The sequence below is a fragment of the Haliotis rubra genome, unplaced genomic scaffold (genome assembly GCF_003918875.1).
Source record: "Haliotis rubra isolate DU_JTF1 unplaced genomic scaffold, ASM391887v1 Scf354, whole genome shotgun sequence".
Taxonomy (NCBI): Eukaryota; Metazoa; Mollusca; class Gastropoda; order Lepetellida; family Haliotidae; genus Haliotis; species Haliotis rubra.
The window spans coordinates 739,694-754,695 of record NW_025767029.1 but is presented as its reverse complement, the minus strand read 5'-3'; the positions used below and the strand labels follow the sequence as shown (position 1 = coordinate 754,695).

The 15,002-nt window shown below is 44.5% G+C and overlaps 1 protein-coding gene and 1 long non-coding RNA gene across 2 annotated transcripts; both read left to right on the top strand.

Moving 5' to 3' along the window:
• The first annotated feature begins 340 nt into the window (after window positions 1-340).
• Window positions 341-4,281, top strand: LOC124285189 (hemicentin-2-like). The gene is made up of 7 exons (XM_046721376.1): window positions 341-558; window positions 748-1,002; window positions 1,199-1,528; window positions 2,161-2,505; window positions 3,004-3,039; window positions 3,272-3,358; window positions 3,954-4,281. Exons 1-7 carry the CDS (start codon window positions 501-503, stop codon window positions 4,121-4,123), a joined length of 1,281 nt encoding a protein of 426 aa, XP_046577332.1. The 5' UTR covers window positions 341-500; the 3' UTR covers window positions 4,124-4,281.
• A 239-nt stretch (window positions 4,282-4,520) lies between these two features.
• On the top strand, window positions 4,521-7,185 carry LOC124285192. The gene is made up of 5 exons (XR_006900752.1): window positions 4,521-5,119; window positions 5,566-5,882; window positions 5,947-6,108; window positions 6,203-6,266; window positions 6,329-7,185. It is a non-coding gene; the product is annotated as an uncharacterized LOC124285192 (long non-coding RNA).
• The last annotated feature ends 7,817 nt before the right edge of the window (window positions 7,186-15,002 follow it).

Here is a 15,002-nt window from a genome sequence, read left to right as displayed (position 1 = left end):
GTTGAAGATCGACCTGAGTAAGAGTGCGTGATCTCATAGCTGAACGCTCAAGGCACATGAAACAACATCACAGGAAGGGATCCGATATGTTTCCTGCAAAACCACGTATTACATGTATATTTGACAAAAGTAGTCGAAACACCCATCAAACGAGTTTGCATATGTTCAGAAACATTAACGGGGCCTGTTTCCGTATTTATAACAAACACACTATAGGTAGTTATACTCTTCAAAGTGTATCATAAGTATGTTTGGGAATCACCGTGCATAGCAACGATACCAGATGTTTCCGGAAATTGAGGAGCGTCGAATGCATACTTAATGTGCCACGTTCGATGCTTGCAATTTGTCAATTAGGAATATGAAATGTGAAAACATGCGGAAACATATGTGATCCTTCCTGTCGACCTTGGGACTATTTAATTAAAATTTAATACTTCAATGATAAATCGAAACAAAATTTTAACTGATGTTTTCCTCGAAATTCAGTCGGGTTCAAGATGGCGCTGGGACATTGCAATGTAGTGTTGGTGTTCATGATCTTCGAATCAAGTCGAGGTACTGATTTTCTTCTGGTGAATGAAATATATTTTCATAATTCTTGTCTATAAATTAATACTGTCTAGACTCATAAATTCGTAAATTTTACAGCTGTAAAGAAGGCCCGGGCTGTTAAGGTAAGGTGTATATCAGAATCTCTTCCCAAAGTAACCTATGAACATAGATCTGTCTTTGATGATGTTCCAGCTGCTGTATCACTGATGCGGGGTACCTCATGGACGCTCGACTCTGGTACAAGAGCTGCCGCCAACTGCTCTTCACGTCGATGTCAATCATGTCACGTGACCTGGAAAAAAGATGGGGACCCCACTTTCCATCTGGCAAATGAAACACTGTTTCTAAATCCAGTTAGAAAGACCGACCGCGGGAATTACACATGTACCGTAGAAGACAGTAAAGGTGGTCAGTGGAACAATGGAACGTTGGAAATCTTGGTTAACTGTGAGTTATATGGTCATTGTTAACACTTGTACCTACAAATCCAGTTTCCGTTTTACAATGGCGACTGAAGTTGTGTACGTGCCCTGGCATCCATAGGGCTCCAGACAAGCAGGGAAACTAGGCCGTGATTACAACCTCTGCAACACCTCCGAGCAAAATGATTTAGTTATTAATAATCAATTAACATTTGTTTCAGATCCCACTGAAAATATATCTCTGTCAGTCAACACCCCTCCCTACTCAAAGTCTCATTACAAAACCAGGGAAGGTGCCAACGTTAGTCTGTCATGCTCTGTAGACGGATTCCCCCCTCCACTCGTCAAGTGGCACAAAGATGGCGGCGCTGTTAAAACTGTTAACCTCACCCAGAAGTATGGTCTTCATCAACACCCCGGGAAGAGTTTCCTGACTTCCTATGACGTGACTGACGCCGGATGTGAAGATGAAGGTACATACGTCTGCCAGGCTGGCAACGGCGTCATGGATACTGCACCAATCGAGAAATACATCATGTTAGAAGTTGAATGTAAGTCATAAACCATTAGAAAACATGTCTGCATGTCACAACGTTTGAGGTCCAACTGAGTGTGTCCTTTGTACGAAGATGTCATTTCCGAAATTGTTCCAGTTGTTTTTGAAGTCGAACAGGGCCCTTATACTCGAACCGTTCGTAGCCCTAAGAATTCTTAACTTTGATTGAAGCCAATGTGTTAAGAATGGGCTTAAGAAGTTCGTAGGGCTACGGACGTTTCGAGAATAACTAGCCAGATGATTTATCTGTTCGTATGTTTGTGACGACAGCCACGGATTGGGCAGGATACATTCACATTTTAAAGTTATTCGTAAACACATGCTTATGATGTAATAGAAATCGTACAATGGACGATCAGCAGAGATTTGTTAGACCCAACTTATTGATTTTAATTGAAGTCAAACGTAGGAGTCACCACTATTTAGACAAATAAACAAAGGACCTACCTGTCGATGTCGACTACTGATAAACGTCCAAGGGTTTGTTTAATGATTTCAGTAATTATTGCTCTTTCGGTTAATTTCTGAATTAAGGCCTCTGTAAGCCATACCTATTGCTCTAAGGGTTGCCAATAATGATTAATTACACAGATTAAGTTCTAATTTAATATTTGTTGTCGGGTACAGGTGCACCTAAAGTGCAGGATGCAGCCAGACAGACACGGACCTGGTCGGTACAGAGAGGTGGCACTGTGTTGGTCAGCTTCACGGTGCTGTCCAACCCTTTGTCCAGTGTTATAGCCTGGTGGCGGACTGGAGAAGACACAAGCAGGGAGATTCTGAACGAGGGTGATGCTGATCACAGCTTGAATGAAACAGCCCTGGGTGGAAACGCTCGATACATTGCAATAAGTCATTATAATGTGACCGAGACTGGACTTTACGGAGTCACACTGGCCAACGGTCATGAACCTAACCTTACTGTGACCTACACAATACGTGTCGACAAGACCGTTTTAACTAACCAATCTGGTGAGTTTTTTATTACAGGGAGCTAAAAATAAATAAATAAAATATGTTGGACACTACGTTCAGACTTATTCTGTAGGCAGAGCCCTTACAGGACTTCATCGGTTGGTTTATGTGTATATAAGCTTGTCTGGATTTTTGTACCTGCTTTATCATACATATTTGCTTGTTTGTTGTTTAACGCCGCACTCATCAATATTCCAGCTATATGACGGCGGCCTGTAAATAATCGAGTCTGGACTAGACAATCCAGTGATCAGCAACATGAGCATCAATCTAAACAATTGGGATACGATGACATGTCAGATATTTAGATATAATATTTAGATAACCACGGACGCCACTCAGTTGTGGTCTGGACGATTTGTAGCAATATGTACTCTTTGACCAAGGTCGAATCTCACACAGAAGTTTGCCTGGTCCAGTCAGTTACACTTTGTTTACTTTGACTCAAAAAGCCGAAATAATTCTCTATTTATCTTGGGTGTTTTCGTTTTTCAGAAACAGGTTCGGAGGTGGAGGATTGTGCAGGCGCAGGTAAGTATTGAGTAGGAGAGAGAAAACAATATCTGGCTTCACCGGTGTGAATTTGGTGTTCTTTTGGGCACTCAGACGCAGTATAACGACTCGAACCGATCAGATACTTATCGTCGTAGATAGGCAGGGGAACAACAAGCGCCATGCCTGAGCGTCGTTTTGTATTGGGATCGGATCGACCACCTTCCGCCCTCCGGACTAACGTAACTGACTTTGTGTCTTTTCTTTCCAGTATGTATGTACAAGTCCTACATCGTCGGTGGATGCGTAGCGCTGGCAGCTGGTGTCATTGCTGTCGTTGTCATCATCGCGGTTAAGTGTAAGCGTTTTCACGCCATTTTGCAAAATCTTTGTCACGAGAACCTAACAGAAGACAGCAGACAGTTAATGTCGTCTGTTATTTCTATTGTGTCTGTTCGACACCGCATTTAGAAATATCCCAGCTTTATGGCGGTGCTCTGTAATGGCGTGATTCTCAGAACACCAATTGACATGATCTACGGGGTTGGATTAAGATGGCATGCCTCGACCTTGTCAACCCGATCACGTTAGTCGCCTCCAACGGCAGGCATAGGGTGCTATTTATTAGATCTTTACGGGTATGACGTCACTCGCAGAATTTACAAATAGCTTCACTGGCCAAGACGCAGTTATTTTCATTGGTAAAAGGTAGCAATGTTTGTATTTGACGTTTTCCGAACTGAGAAAACATGATCCCCAGCTGGTGTGATGTGTGAAGGACAGGGAGATGGAGTCAGTTGAGTATAAGTCACCATGATCCCCAGCTGGTGTGATGTGTGAAGGACAGGGAGATGGAGTCAGTTGAGTATAAGTCACCATGATCCCCAGCTGGTGTGATGTGTGAAGGACAGGGAGATATAGTCAGTTGAGTATAAGTCACCAAATACTTGCAGGTTACCGACGGACAGACCGTGCAGGGGATCCCGTGCAAGATCATAGCTTATTCCGTGTTCTGGATGACATTTTCCCGCCGATGTCGCCCCCTGTTGCCGGGAACAGGATCTACTGGAACTACCCATGCAACTCCATCAACAGCAGCATCCCTCGTGAAACACACGTATGACATGGATGTGACATGTATCCAACACTGGTGTGACATGGATGTGACATGTATCCAAAACTCGTGTGACAGATGTGACATGTATCAAAAACTCGTGTGACATGGATGTGACATGTATCCAACACTGGTGTGACATGGATGTGACATGTATCCAACACTGGTGTGACATGGATGTGACGTGTATCCAACACTGGTGTGACATGGATGTGACGTGTATCCAACATTGGTTTGACATGGATGTGACATGTATCCAACACTGGTTTGACATGGATGTGACATGTATCCAACACTGGTGTGACATGGATGTGACGTGTATCCAACACTGGTGTAATGACATGGATGTGACGTGTATCCAACAATGGCGTGACATGGATGTGACGTGTATCCAACATTGGTGTGACATGGATGTGACGTCTATCCAACACTGGTGTGACATGGATGTGACGTGTACCTAACAATGGTATGGCATGGATGTGACAGACGTGACATGTATACACGACAAATGTGAAACTGACGTGCTCTGCATGTGACATATATATCTGATAGATGTCTGCCTATGGACGTGGCATGCAGATAACACCATTTGACATGGAAGTGGTATGGATGCAACTCGGGGTGACATGGATATGACATAGATACAACACAAGGTGACATGGATATGACATAGATATAACACGAGGTGACATGGATATGACATAGATACAACACGAGGTGACATGGATATGACATAGATACAACACTAGGTGACATGGGTGTGACATAGATACAACACAAGGTGACATGGGTGTGACATAGATACAACACGAGGTGACATGGATATGACATAGATACAACACTAGGTGACATGGGTGTAACATAGATACAACACGAGGTGACATGGATATGACATAGATACAACACTAGGTGACATGGGTGTAACATAGATACAACACTAGGTGATATGGGTGTGACATAGATACAACACTAGGTGACATGGATGTGACATAGATACAACACGAGGTGACATGAGTGTGACAGATACAACACGAGGTTACATGGATGTGACATAGATACAATAAGGGGTGACATGAGTGTGACATAGATGCAACATGAGGTGACATGGATGTGACATAGATACAACACAAGGTGACATGAGTGTGACACAGATGCAACACGAGGTGACATGGATGTGACATAGATTAAACATGAGGTGACATGGATGTGACATAGATACAACATGAGGTGACATGGATGTGACATAGATACAACACGAGGTGATATGGATGTGGCATAGATAGAACACGATGTGACATGGATGTGACATAGATACAACAAGGGGTGAAATGAGTGTGACATAGATGCAACACGAGGTGACATGGATGTGACATAGATACAATACGAGGTGACATGGATGTGACATAGATGCGATACTAGGTAACATGGATGTGACGTAGATACAACACGAGGTGACATGGATGTGACATAGATACAACACGAGGTGATATGGATGTGACATAGATAAACACGATGTGACATGGATGTGACATAGATATAACACGAGGTGATATGGATGTGACATAGATACAACACTAGGTGACATGGATGTGACATAGATACAACACGAGGTGACATGAGTGTGACAGATACAACACGAGGTTACATGGATGTGACATAGATACAACAAGGGGTGACATGAGTGTGACATAGATGCAACATGAGGTGACATGGATGTGACATAGATACAACACGAGGTGACATGGGTGTGACATAGATACAATACGAGGTGACATGGATGTGACATAGATGCGATACTAGGTAACATGGATGTGACGTAGATACAACACGAGGTGACATGGATGTGACATAGATACAACACGAGGTGATATGGATGTGACATAGATAGAACACGATGTGACATGGATGTGACATAGATAGAACACGAGGTGACATGGAAGTGACACATAGATACAACACGAGGTGACATGGATATGACATAGATACAACACAAGGTGACACGAGTGTGACAGATACAACACGAGGTTATATGGATGTGACATAGATACAACAAGGGGTGAAATGAGTGTGACATAGATGCAACACGAGGTGACATGGATGTGACATAGATACAACACAAGGTGACATGAGTGTGACATAGATACAACACGAGGTGACATGGATGTGACAGATGCGACACTAGGTAACATGGATGTGACATAGATACAACACGAGGTGACATGGATGTGACATAGATACAACACGAGGTGATATGGATGTGACATAGATACAACACGATGTGACATGGATGTGACAGATGCGACACTAGGTAACATGGATGTGACGTAGATACAACACGAGGTGACATGGATGTGACATAGATACAACACGAGGTGATATGGATGTGACATAGATACAACACGATGTGACATGGATGTGACATAGATATAACACGAGGTGATATGGATATGACAGATATAACACGAGGTGATATGGATGTGACATAGATATAACACGAGGTGACATGGGTGTGACATAGATGCGACACTAGGTGATATGGATGTGACGTAGATGCGACACAGGTGTGACACAGATACAACACGAGGTGACATAGATATGACACGTACCAACTCCATGTGTCATGGATGTGACATAGATAGAACACGGGTTTTCACTGGTATGTCCCACCTATAACATAGGGGTGAAAAGTGTATAACACCATGAGACATGGATGTAACGCATGTATTCAATATACATGTCACATTGATGCTACATGTTATAAGTGTATATTGTTTGTTGGGTAAGACTTATTCTTCTACTCCTCTTATACTCTCAACTTTGAATTGTGAGGCTTTGAATATTGGAGATACACGAATACTAACGCATTTATATCGTCTTTACATTAGAATTCGTAATTATGTCGAATTGTAAATAATGTACAGTCTCTACTGAAATGCTGCCTTTGTTAAAATGGGAAATAGAAAGAACAGTGTTTTATGTAGATTTCGGTCATAGCAATTTCAAATGTCCTCATAACATGTGATAATTTCCTCGTATTATCGAAAGTAATTAGTAAAACCGCATGACCCTTATTTTTAGTTTGTTTTAACTTATATACTCCTGAAAACAGCTGAAGACAAAGAACAGGATGATTTCTGTATGATTCACAACAGTATTTTTACGGGTATGATTCAATGAAGGCTCTGTATAATACTGACAGTGGCCCAGAAGGTCGTGTCTGTATAATACTGACAGTGGCCCAGAAGGTCGTCTCTGTATGATACTGACAGTGGCCCAGAAGGTCGTGTCTGTATAATACTGACAGTGGCCCAGAAGGTCGTCTCTGTATGATACTGACAGTGGCCCAGAAGGTCGTGTCTGTATGATACTGACAGTGGCCCAGAAGGTCGTCTCTGTATGATACTGACAGTGGCCCAGAAGGTCGTGTCTGTATAATACCGACAGTGGCCCAGAAGGTCGTCTCTGTATAATACTGACAGTGGCCCAGAAGGTCGTCTCTGTATAATACTGACAGTGGCCCAGAAGGTCGTGTCTGTATAATACTGACAGTGGCCCAGAAGGTCGTCTCTGTATAATACTGGCAGTGGCCCAGAAGGTCGTCTCTGTATAATACTGACAGTGGCCCAGAAGGTCGTCTCTGTATAATACTGACAGTGGCCCAGAAGGTCGTCTCTGTATAATACTGACAGTGGCCCAGAAGGTCGTGTCTGTATGATACTGTATGATACTGACAGTGGCCCAGAAGGTCGTCTCTGTATAATACTGACAGTAGGCCCAGAAGGTCGTCTCTGTATAATACTGACAGTGGCCCAGAATGTATACATACTGTATAATGACAGTGGCCCAGAAGGTCGTCTCTGTATAATACTGACAGTGGCCCAGAAGGTCGTCTCTGTATAATACTGACAGTGGCCCAGAAGGTCGTCTCTGTATAATACTGACAGTGGCCCAGAAGGTCGTCTCTGTATAATACTGACAGTGGCCCAGAAGGTCGTCTCTGTATAATACTGACAGTGGCCCAGAAGGTCGTCTCTATATAATGACTGACAGTGGCTCCAGAAGCCCAGAAGGTCGTCTCTGTATAATACTGACAGTGGCCCAGAAGGTCGTCTCTGTATAATACTGACAGTGGCCCAGAAGGTCGTCTCTGTATAATACTGACAGTGGCCCAGAAGGTCGTGTCTGTATGATACTGACAGTGGCCCAGAAGGTCGTCTCTGTATAATACTGACAGTGGCCCAGAAGGTCGTCTCTGTCGGCCAGAAGGTCGTGTCTGTATAATACTGACAGTGGCCCAGAAGGTCGTCTCTGTATAATACTGACAGTGGCCCAGAAGGTCGTCTCTGTATGATACTGACAGTGGCCCAGAAGGTCGTCTCTGTATAATACTGACAGTGACAGTGGCCCAGAAGGTCGTCTCTGTATAATACTGACAGTGGCCCAGAAGGTCGTGTCTGTATAATACTGACAGTGGCCCAGAAGGTCGTCTCTGTATAATACTGACAGTGGCCCAGAAGGTCGTCTCTGTATAATACTGACAGTGGCCCAGAAGGTCGTCTCTGTATAATACTGACAGTGGCCCAGAAGGTCGTCTCTGTATAATCTGACAGTGGCCCAGAAGGTCGTCTCTGTAATACTGACAGTGGCCCAGAAGGTCGTCTCTGTATAATACTGACAGTGGCCCAGAAGGTCGTCTCTGTATAATACTGACAGTGGCCCAGAAGGTCGTCTCTGTATAATACTGACAGTGGCCCAGAAGGTCGTCTCTGTATAATACTGACAGTGGCCCAGAAGGGTCGTCTCTGTATAATACTGACAGTGGCCCAGAAGGTCGTCTCTGTATAATACTGACAGTGGCCCAGAAGGTCGTCTCTGTATAATACTGACAGTGGCCCAGAAGGTCGTCTCTGTATAATACTGACAGTGGCCCAGAAGACAGTCGTCGTCTCTGTATAATACTGACAGTGGCCCAGAAGGTCGTCTGTCTGTATAATACTGACAGTGGCCCAGAAGGTCGTCTCTGTATATGACATGCCAGAAGGTCGTGTCTGTATAATACTGACAGTGGCCCAGAAGGTCGTCTCTGTATAATACTGACAGTGGCCCAGAAGGTCGTCTCTGTATAATACTGACAGTGGCCCAGAAGGTCGTCTCTGTATAATACTCTGCCCAGAAGGTCGTCTCTGTATAATACTGACAGTGGCCCAGAAGGTCGTCTCTGTATAATACTGACAGTGGCCCAGAAGGTCGTCTCTGTATAATACTGACAGTGGCCCAGAAGGTCGTCTCTGTATAATACTGACAGTGGCCCAGAAGGTCGTCTCTGTATAATACTGACAGTGGCCCAGAAGGTCGTCTCTGTATAATACTGACAGTGGCCCAGAAGGTCGTCTCTGTATAATACTGACAGTGGCCCCCAGAAGGTCGTCTCTGTATAATACTGACAGTGGCCCAGAAGGTCGTCTCTGTATAATACTGACAGTGGCCCAGAAGGTCGTCTCTGTATAATACTGACAGCCCAGAAGGGTCTCCCAGAAGGTCGTCTCTGTATAATACTGACACAGTGGCTGTGTATAATACCAGAAGGTCGTCTCTGTATAATACTGACAGTGGCCCAGAAGGTCGTCTCTGTATAATACTGACAGTGGCCCAGAAGGTCGTGTCTGTATAATACTGACAGTGGCCCAGAAGGTCGTCTCTGTATAATACTGACAGTGGCCCAGAAGGTCGTCTCTGTATAATACTGACAGTGGCCCAGAAGGTCGTCTCTGTATAATACTGACAGTGGCCCAGAAGGTCGTCTCTGTATAATACTGACAGTGGCCCAGAAGGTCGTCTCTGTATAATACTGACAGTGGCCCAGAAGGTCGGTATAATACTGACCAGAAGGTCGTCTCTGTATAATACTGACAGTGGCCCAGAAGGTCGTCTCTGTATAATATGACATACGTGACAGATACTGGCCCAGAAGGTCGTCTCTGTATAATACTGACAGTGGCCCAGAAGGTCGTCTCTGTATGATACTGACAGTGGCCCAGAAAGGTGGCCCGTCTCTGTATGATACTGACAGTGGCCCAGAAGGTCGTCTCTGTATGATACTGACAGTGGCCCAGAAGGTCGTCTCTGTATGATACTGACAGTGGCCCAGAAGGTCGTCTCTGTATAATACTGACAGTGGCCCAGAAGGTCGTCTCTGTATAATACTGACAGTGGCCCAGAAGGTCGTCTCTGTATAATACTGACAGTGGCCCAGAAGGCCCAGAAGGTCGTCTCTGTATAATACTGACAGTGGCCCAGAAGGTCGTCTCTGTATAATACTGTGGCCCAGAAGGTCGTCTCTGTATAATACTGACACTGGCCCAGAAGGTCGTCTCTGTATGATACTGACAGTGGCCCAGAAGGTCGTCTCTGTATAATACTGACAGTTGCCCAGAAGGTCGTGTCTGTATGATACTGACAGTGGCCCATAAGGTCGTGTGTGTATAATACTGACAGTGGCCCAGAAGGTCGTCTCTGTATAATACTGACAGTGGCCCAGAAGGTCGTCTCTGTACAATACTGACAGTGGCCCAGAAGGTCGTCTCTGTATAATACTGACAGTGACCCAGAAGGTCGTCTCTGTATAATACTGACAGTGGCCCAGAAGGTCGTCTCTGTATGATACTGACAGTGGCCCAGAAGGTCGTCTCTGTATGATACTGACAGTGGCCCAGAAGGTCGTCTCTGTATAATACTGACAGTGGCCCAGAAGGTCGTCTCTGTATAATACTGACAGTGGCCCAGAAGGTCGTCTCTGTATAATACTGACAGTGGCCCAGAAGGTCGTCTCTGTATAACACTGACAGTGGCCCAGAAGGTCGTCTCTGTATAATACTGACAGTGGCCCAGAAGGTCGTCTCTGTATAATACTGACAGTGGCCCAGAAGGTCGTCTCTGTATAATACTGACAGTGGCCCAGAAGGTCGTCTCTGTATAATACTGACAGTGGCCCCTCGATGTAGTGGACACAGCGTCTGCCAGGAGAGTTGAAGGTCGCTGGTCAAATCAGGCGTGACATACCAAAGACGTTAAAAGTGGGTAATTGTTGTTACCCTGGCTATGACCGGTATCAAGAACACCTGGTAGAATCAGTATACTGTACCCTAGTGTACTGCTAACTGTGTTTACCCGCAGCATGATAGATCAGTGGACAGCACTATATAACCGGTCCAGACAAGCACTAGTCCCATTTCGTTGATTGGAGGGTCTGCAGAACGGTGAGAGCAGAGTGCATCGACACGGTAGTACTACACAGACATACTCCACTATATCAAAAGAAGACTGCATGATAGTGAATTTGCAAACAAGGCTTTACACTTTTTACATCATTTTATTGTGTTCTTCAAAACGTGGCTAAAGTATTGCAGAATGTTTCATTAAACGACAATCAGGTAAACATTATATGATGGAGATGTATGAATAACAGTGGAGTTTGTATTTTCAAAAGGTAGGGTTCCTTTTTCATCTTGTTTTTACATCCTATGTGTCTGACTGTATACTGTTGCGCCTGTTGCCCTTCCACACATCAGCTGCCAGATACTACCAGTGATGGTGCCAGTTGATTCTGTGATATCTCATGATCTTAAATGATCTCATGCATGAGGTGTCCGGCATACTGGAAATAGTCCAGAGGTTGGAGGGGTCAAGGTTGGGAAATGCCTCACAGAATTGTTAGAGGTTGTGTGCTTATATTCCCATTATCTATCATAAAGACAATGTACTGTTTTGAATACCGTCGCGTTTACTAGCAGGTGTTATACCCAACTCTTTGATCAATAGTTTTCGAACTTTTATAGGGTCGAATGAAATATCCCTGGCATACTATTTTGAAGTACACAGAATCCCTAGGTGATACAATAATGATGCTTATATGGCAAAGGATGTTCGTGAATAGGTGAACTTATTTCGTCCGGCCAGTAGCACACATTATAAACACATGCAGAGGAATTACTGTAGCACACGTCATAAACACAAGCCGAGACAGTATTGTAGCACACATCATAAACACATGCAGAGGCAGTACTGTAGCACACATCATAAACACAAGCAGAGGCAGTACTGTAGCACACGTCATAAACACAAGCAGAGGCAGTACTGTAGCACACATTATAAACACATGCAGAGGCAGTACTGTAGCACACATTATAAACACATGCAGAGGCAGTACTGTAGCACACATCCTAAACACATGCAGAGGCAGTACTGTAGCACACATCCTAAACACATGCAGAGGCAGTACTGTAGCACACATCCTAAACACAAGCAGAGGCAGTACTGTAGCACACATCCTAAACACATGCAGAGGCAGTACTGTAGCACACATCCTAAACACATGCAGAGGCAGTACTGTAGCACACATCCTAAACACAAGCAGAGGCAGTACTGTAGCACACATCCTAAACACAAGCAGAGGCAGTACTGTAGCACACATCCTAAACACATGCAGAGGCAGTACTGTAGCACACATCATAAACACATGCAGAGGCAGTACTGTAGCACACATTATAAAACACATGCAGAGGCAGTAAACTGTAGCACACATCATTATAAACACATGCAGAGGCAGTACTGTAGCACACATCCATAAACACATGCAGAGGCAGTACTGTAGCACACATTATAAACACATGCAGAGGCATGCAGCACACATCATAAACACATGCAGAGGCAGTACTGTAGCACACATCCTAAACACATGCAGAGGCAGTACTGTAGCACACATTAAAACACAAACAGGCATGCAGAGGCAGTACTGTAGCACATAGCACACATTATAAACACATGCAGAGGCAGTACTGTAGCACACATCCTAAACACAAGCAGAGGCAGTATTGTAGCACACATTATAAACACATGCAGAGGCACAGTAAACACATGCTGTAGCACACATCATAAACACATGCAGAGGCAGTACTGTAGCACACATCATAAACACATGCAGAGGCAGTACTGTAGCACACATCATAAACACATGCAGAGGCAGTACTGTAGCACACATCATAAACACATGCAGAGGCAGTACATGCGGAGGCACTGTAGCACACATCACGAACACATGCAGAGGCAGTACTGTAGCACACATTATAAACACATGCAGAGGCAGTACTGTAGCACACATCCTAAACACAAGCAGAGGCAGTACTGTAGCACACATCCCTAAACACATGCAGAGGCAGTATTGTAGCACACATCATAAACACATGCAGGAGCAGTATTGTAGCACACATCATAAACACATGCAGAGGCAGTACTGTAGCACAGTCCTAAACACACAGGCAGTACTCTAACATCCTAAACACATGCAGAGGCGGTATTGTAGCACACATCCTAAACACATGCAGAGGGCAGTACTGTAGCACACATCATAAACACAAGCAGAGGAAGTACTGTAGCACACATCCTAAACACATGCAGAGGCAGTACTGTAGCACACATCCTAAACACATGCAGAGGCAGTACTGTAGCACACATCACAAACACATGCAGAGGCAGTACTGTAGCACACATTATAAACACATGCAGAGGCAGTACTGTAGCACACATCATAAACACATGCAGAGGCAGTACTGTAGCACACATCCTAAACACAAGCAGAGGCAGTACTGTAGCACACATCACTAAACACATGCAGAGGCAGTACTGTGGCACACATTATAAACACATGCAGAGGCAGTACTGTAGCACACATCCTAAACACAAGCAGAGGCAGTACTGTAGCACACATTATAAACAATTCACACTGTAGCGCACATCCTAAAGGCATGCAGAGGCTGTGCTGTAGCACACATCCTAAACACAAGCAGAGGCAGTACTGTAGCACACATCATAAAGACATGCAGAAGCAGTACTGTAGCACACATCATAAATACATGCAGAGGCAGTACTGTAGCACACGTCATAAATACATGCAGAGGCATTACTGTAGCACACATCATAAATACATGCAGAGGCAGTACTGTAGCACACATCACAAACACATGCAGAGGCAGTACTGTAGCACACATTATAAACACATGCAGAGGCAGTACTGTAGCACACATCCTAAACACAAGCAGAGGCAGTACTGTAGCACACATCCTAAACACATGCAGAGGCAGTATTGTAGCACACATCATAAACACATGCAGAGGCAGTACTGTAGCACACATCATGAACACATGCAGAGGCAGTATTGTAGCACACATCCTAAACACATGCAGAGGCAGTACTGTAGCACACATCCTAAACACATGCAGAGGCAGTACTCTAGCACACATCCTAAACACATGCAGAGGCAGTATTGTAGCACACATCCTAAACACAAGCAGAGGCAGTACTGTAGCACACATCACGAACACATGCAGAGGCAGTACTGTGGCACACATTATAAACACATGCAGAGGCAGTACTGTAGCACACATCCTAAACACATGCAGAGGCAGTACTGTAGCACACAGCCTAAACACAAGCAGAGGCAGTACTGTAGCACACATCCTAAACACAAGCAGAGGCAGTACTGTAGCACACATCACGAACACATGCAGAGGCAGTACTGTGGCACACATTATAAACACATGCAGAGGCAGTACTGTAGCACACATCCTAAACACAAGCAGAGGCAGTACTGTAGCACACATCCTAAACACAAGCAGAGGCAGTACTGTAGCACACATCCTAAACACAAGCAGAGGCAGTACTGTAGCACACATTATAAACACATGCAGAGGCAGTACTGTAGCACACATTATAAACACATGCAGAGGCAGTACTGTAGCACACATCATAAACACATGCAGAGGCATTACTGTAGCACACATCATAAACACAAGCAGAGGCAGTACTGTAGCACACATCACGAACACATGCAGAG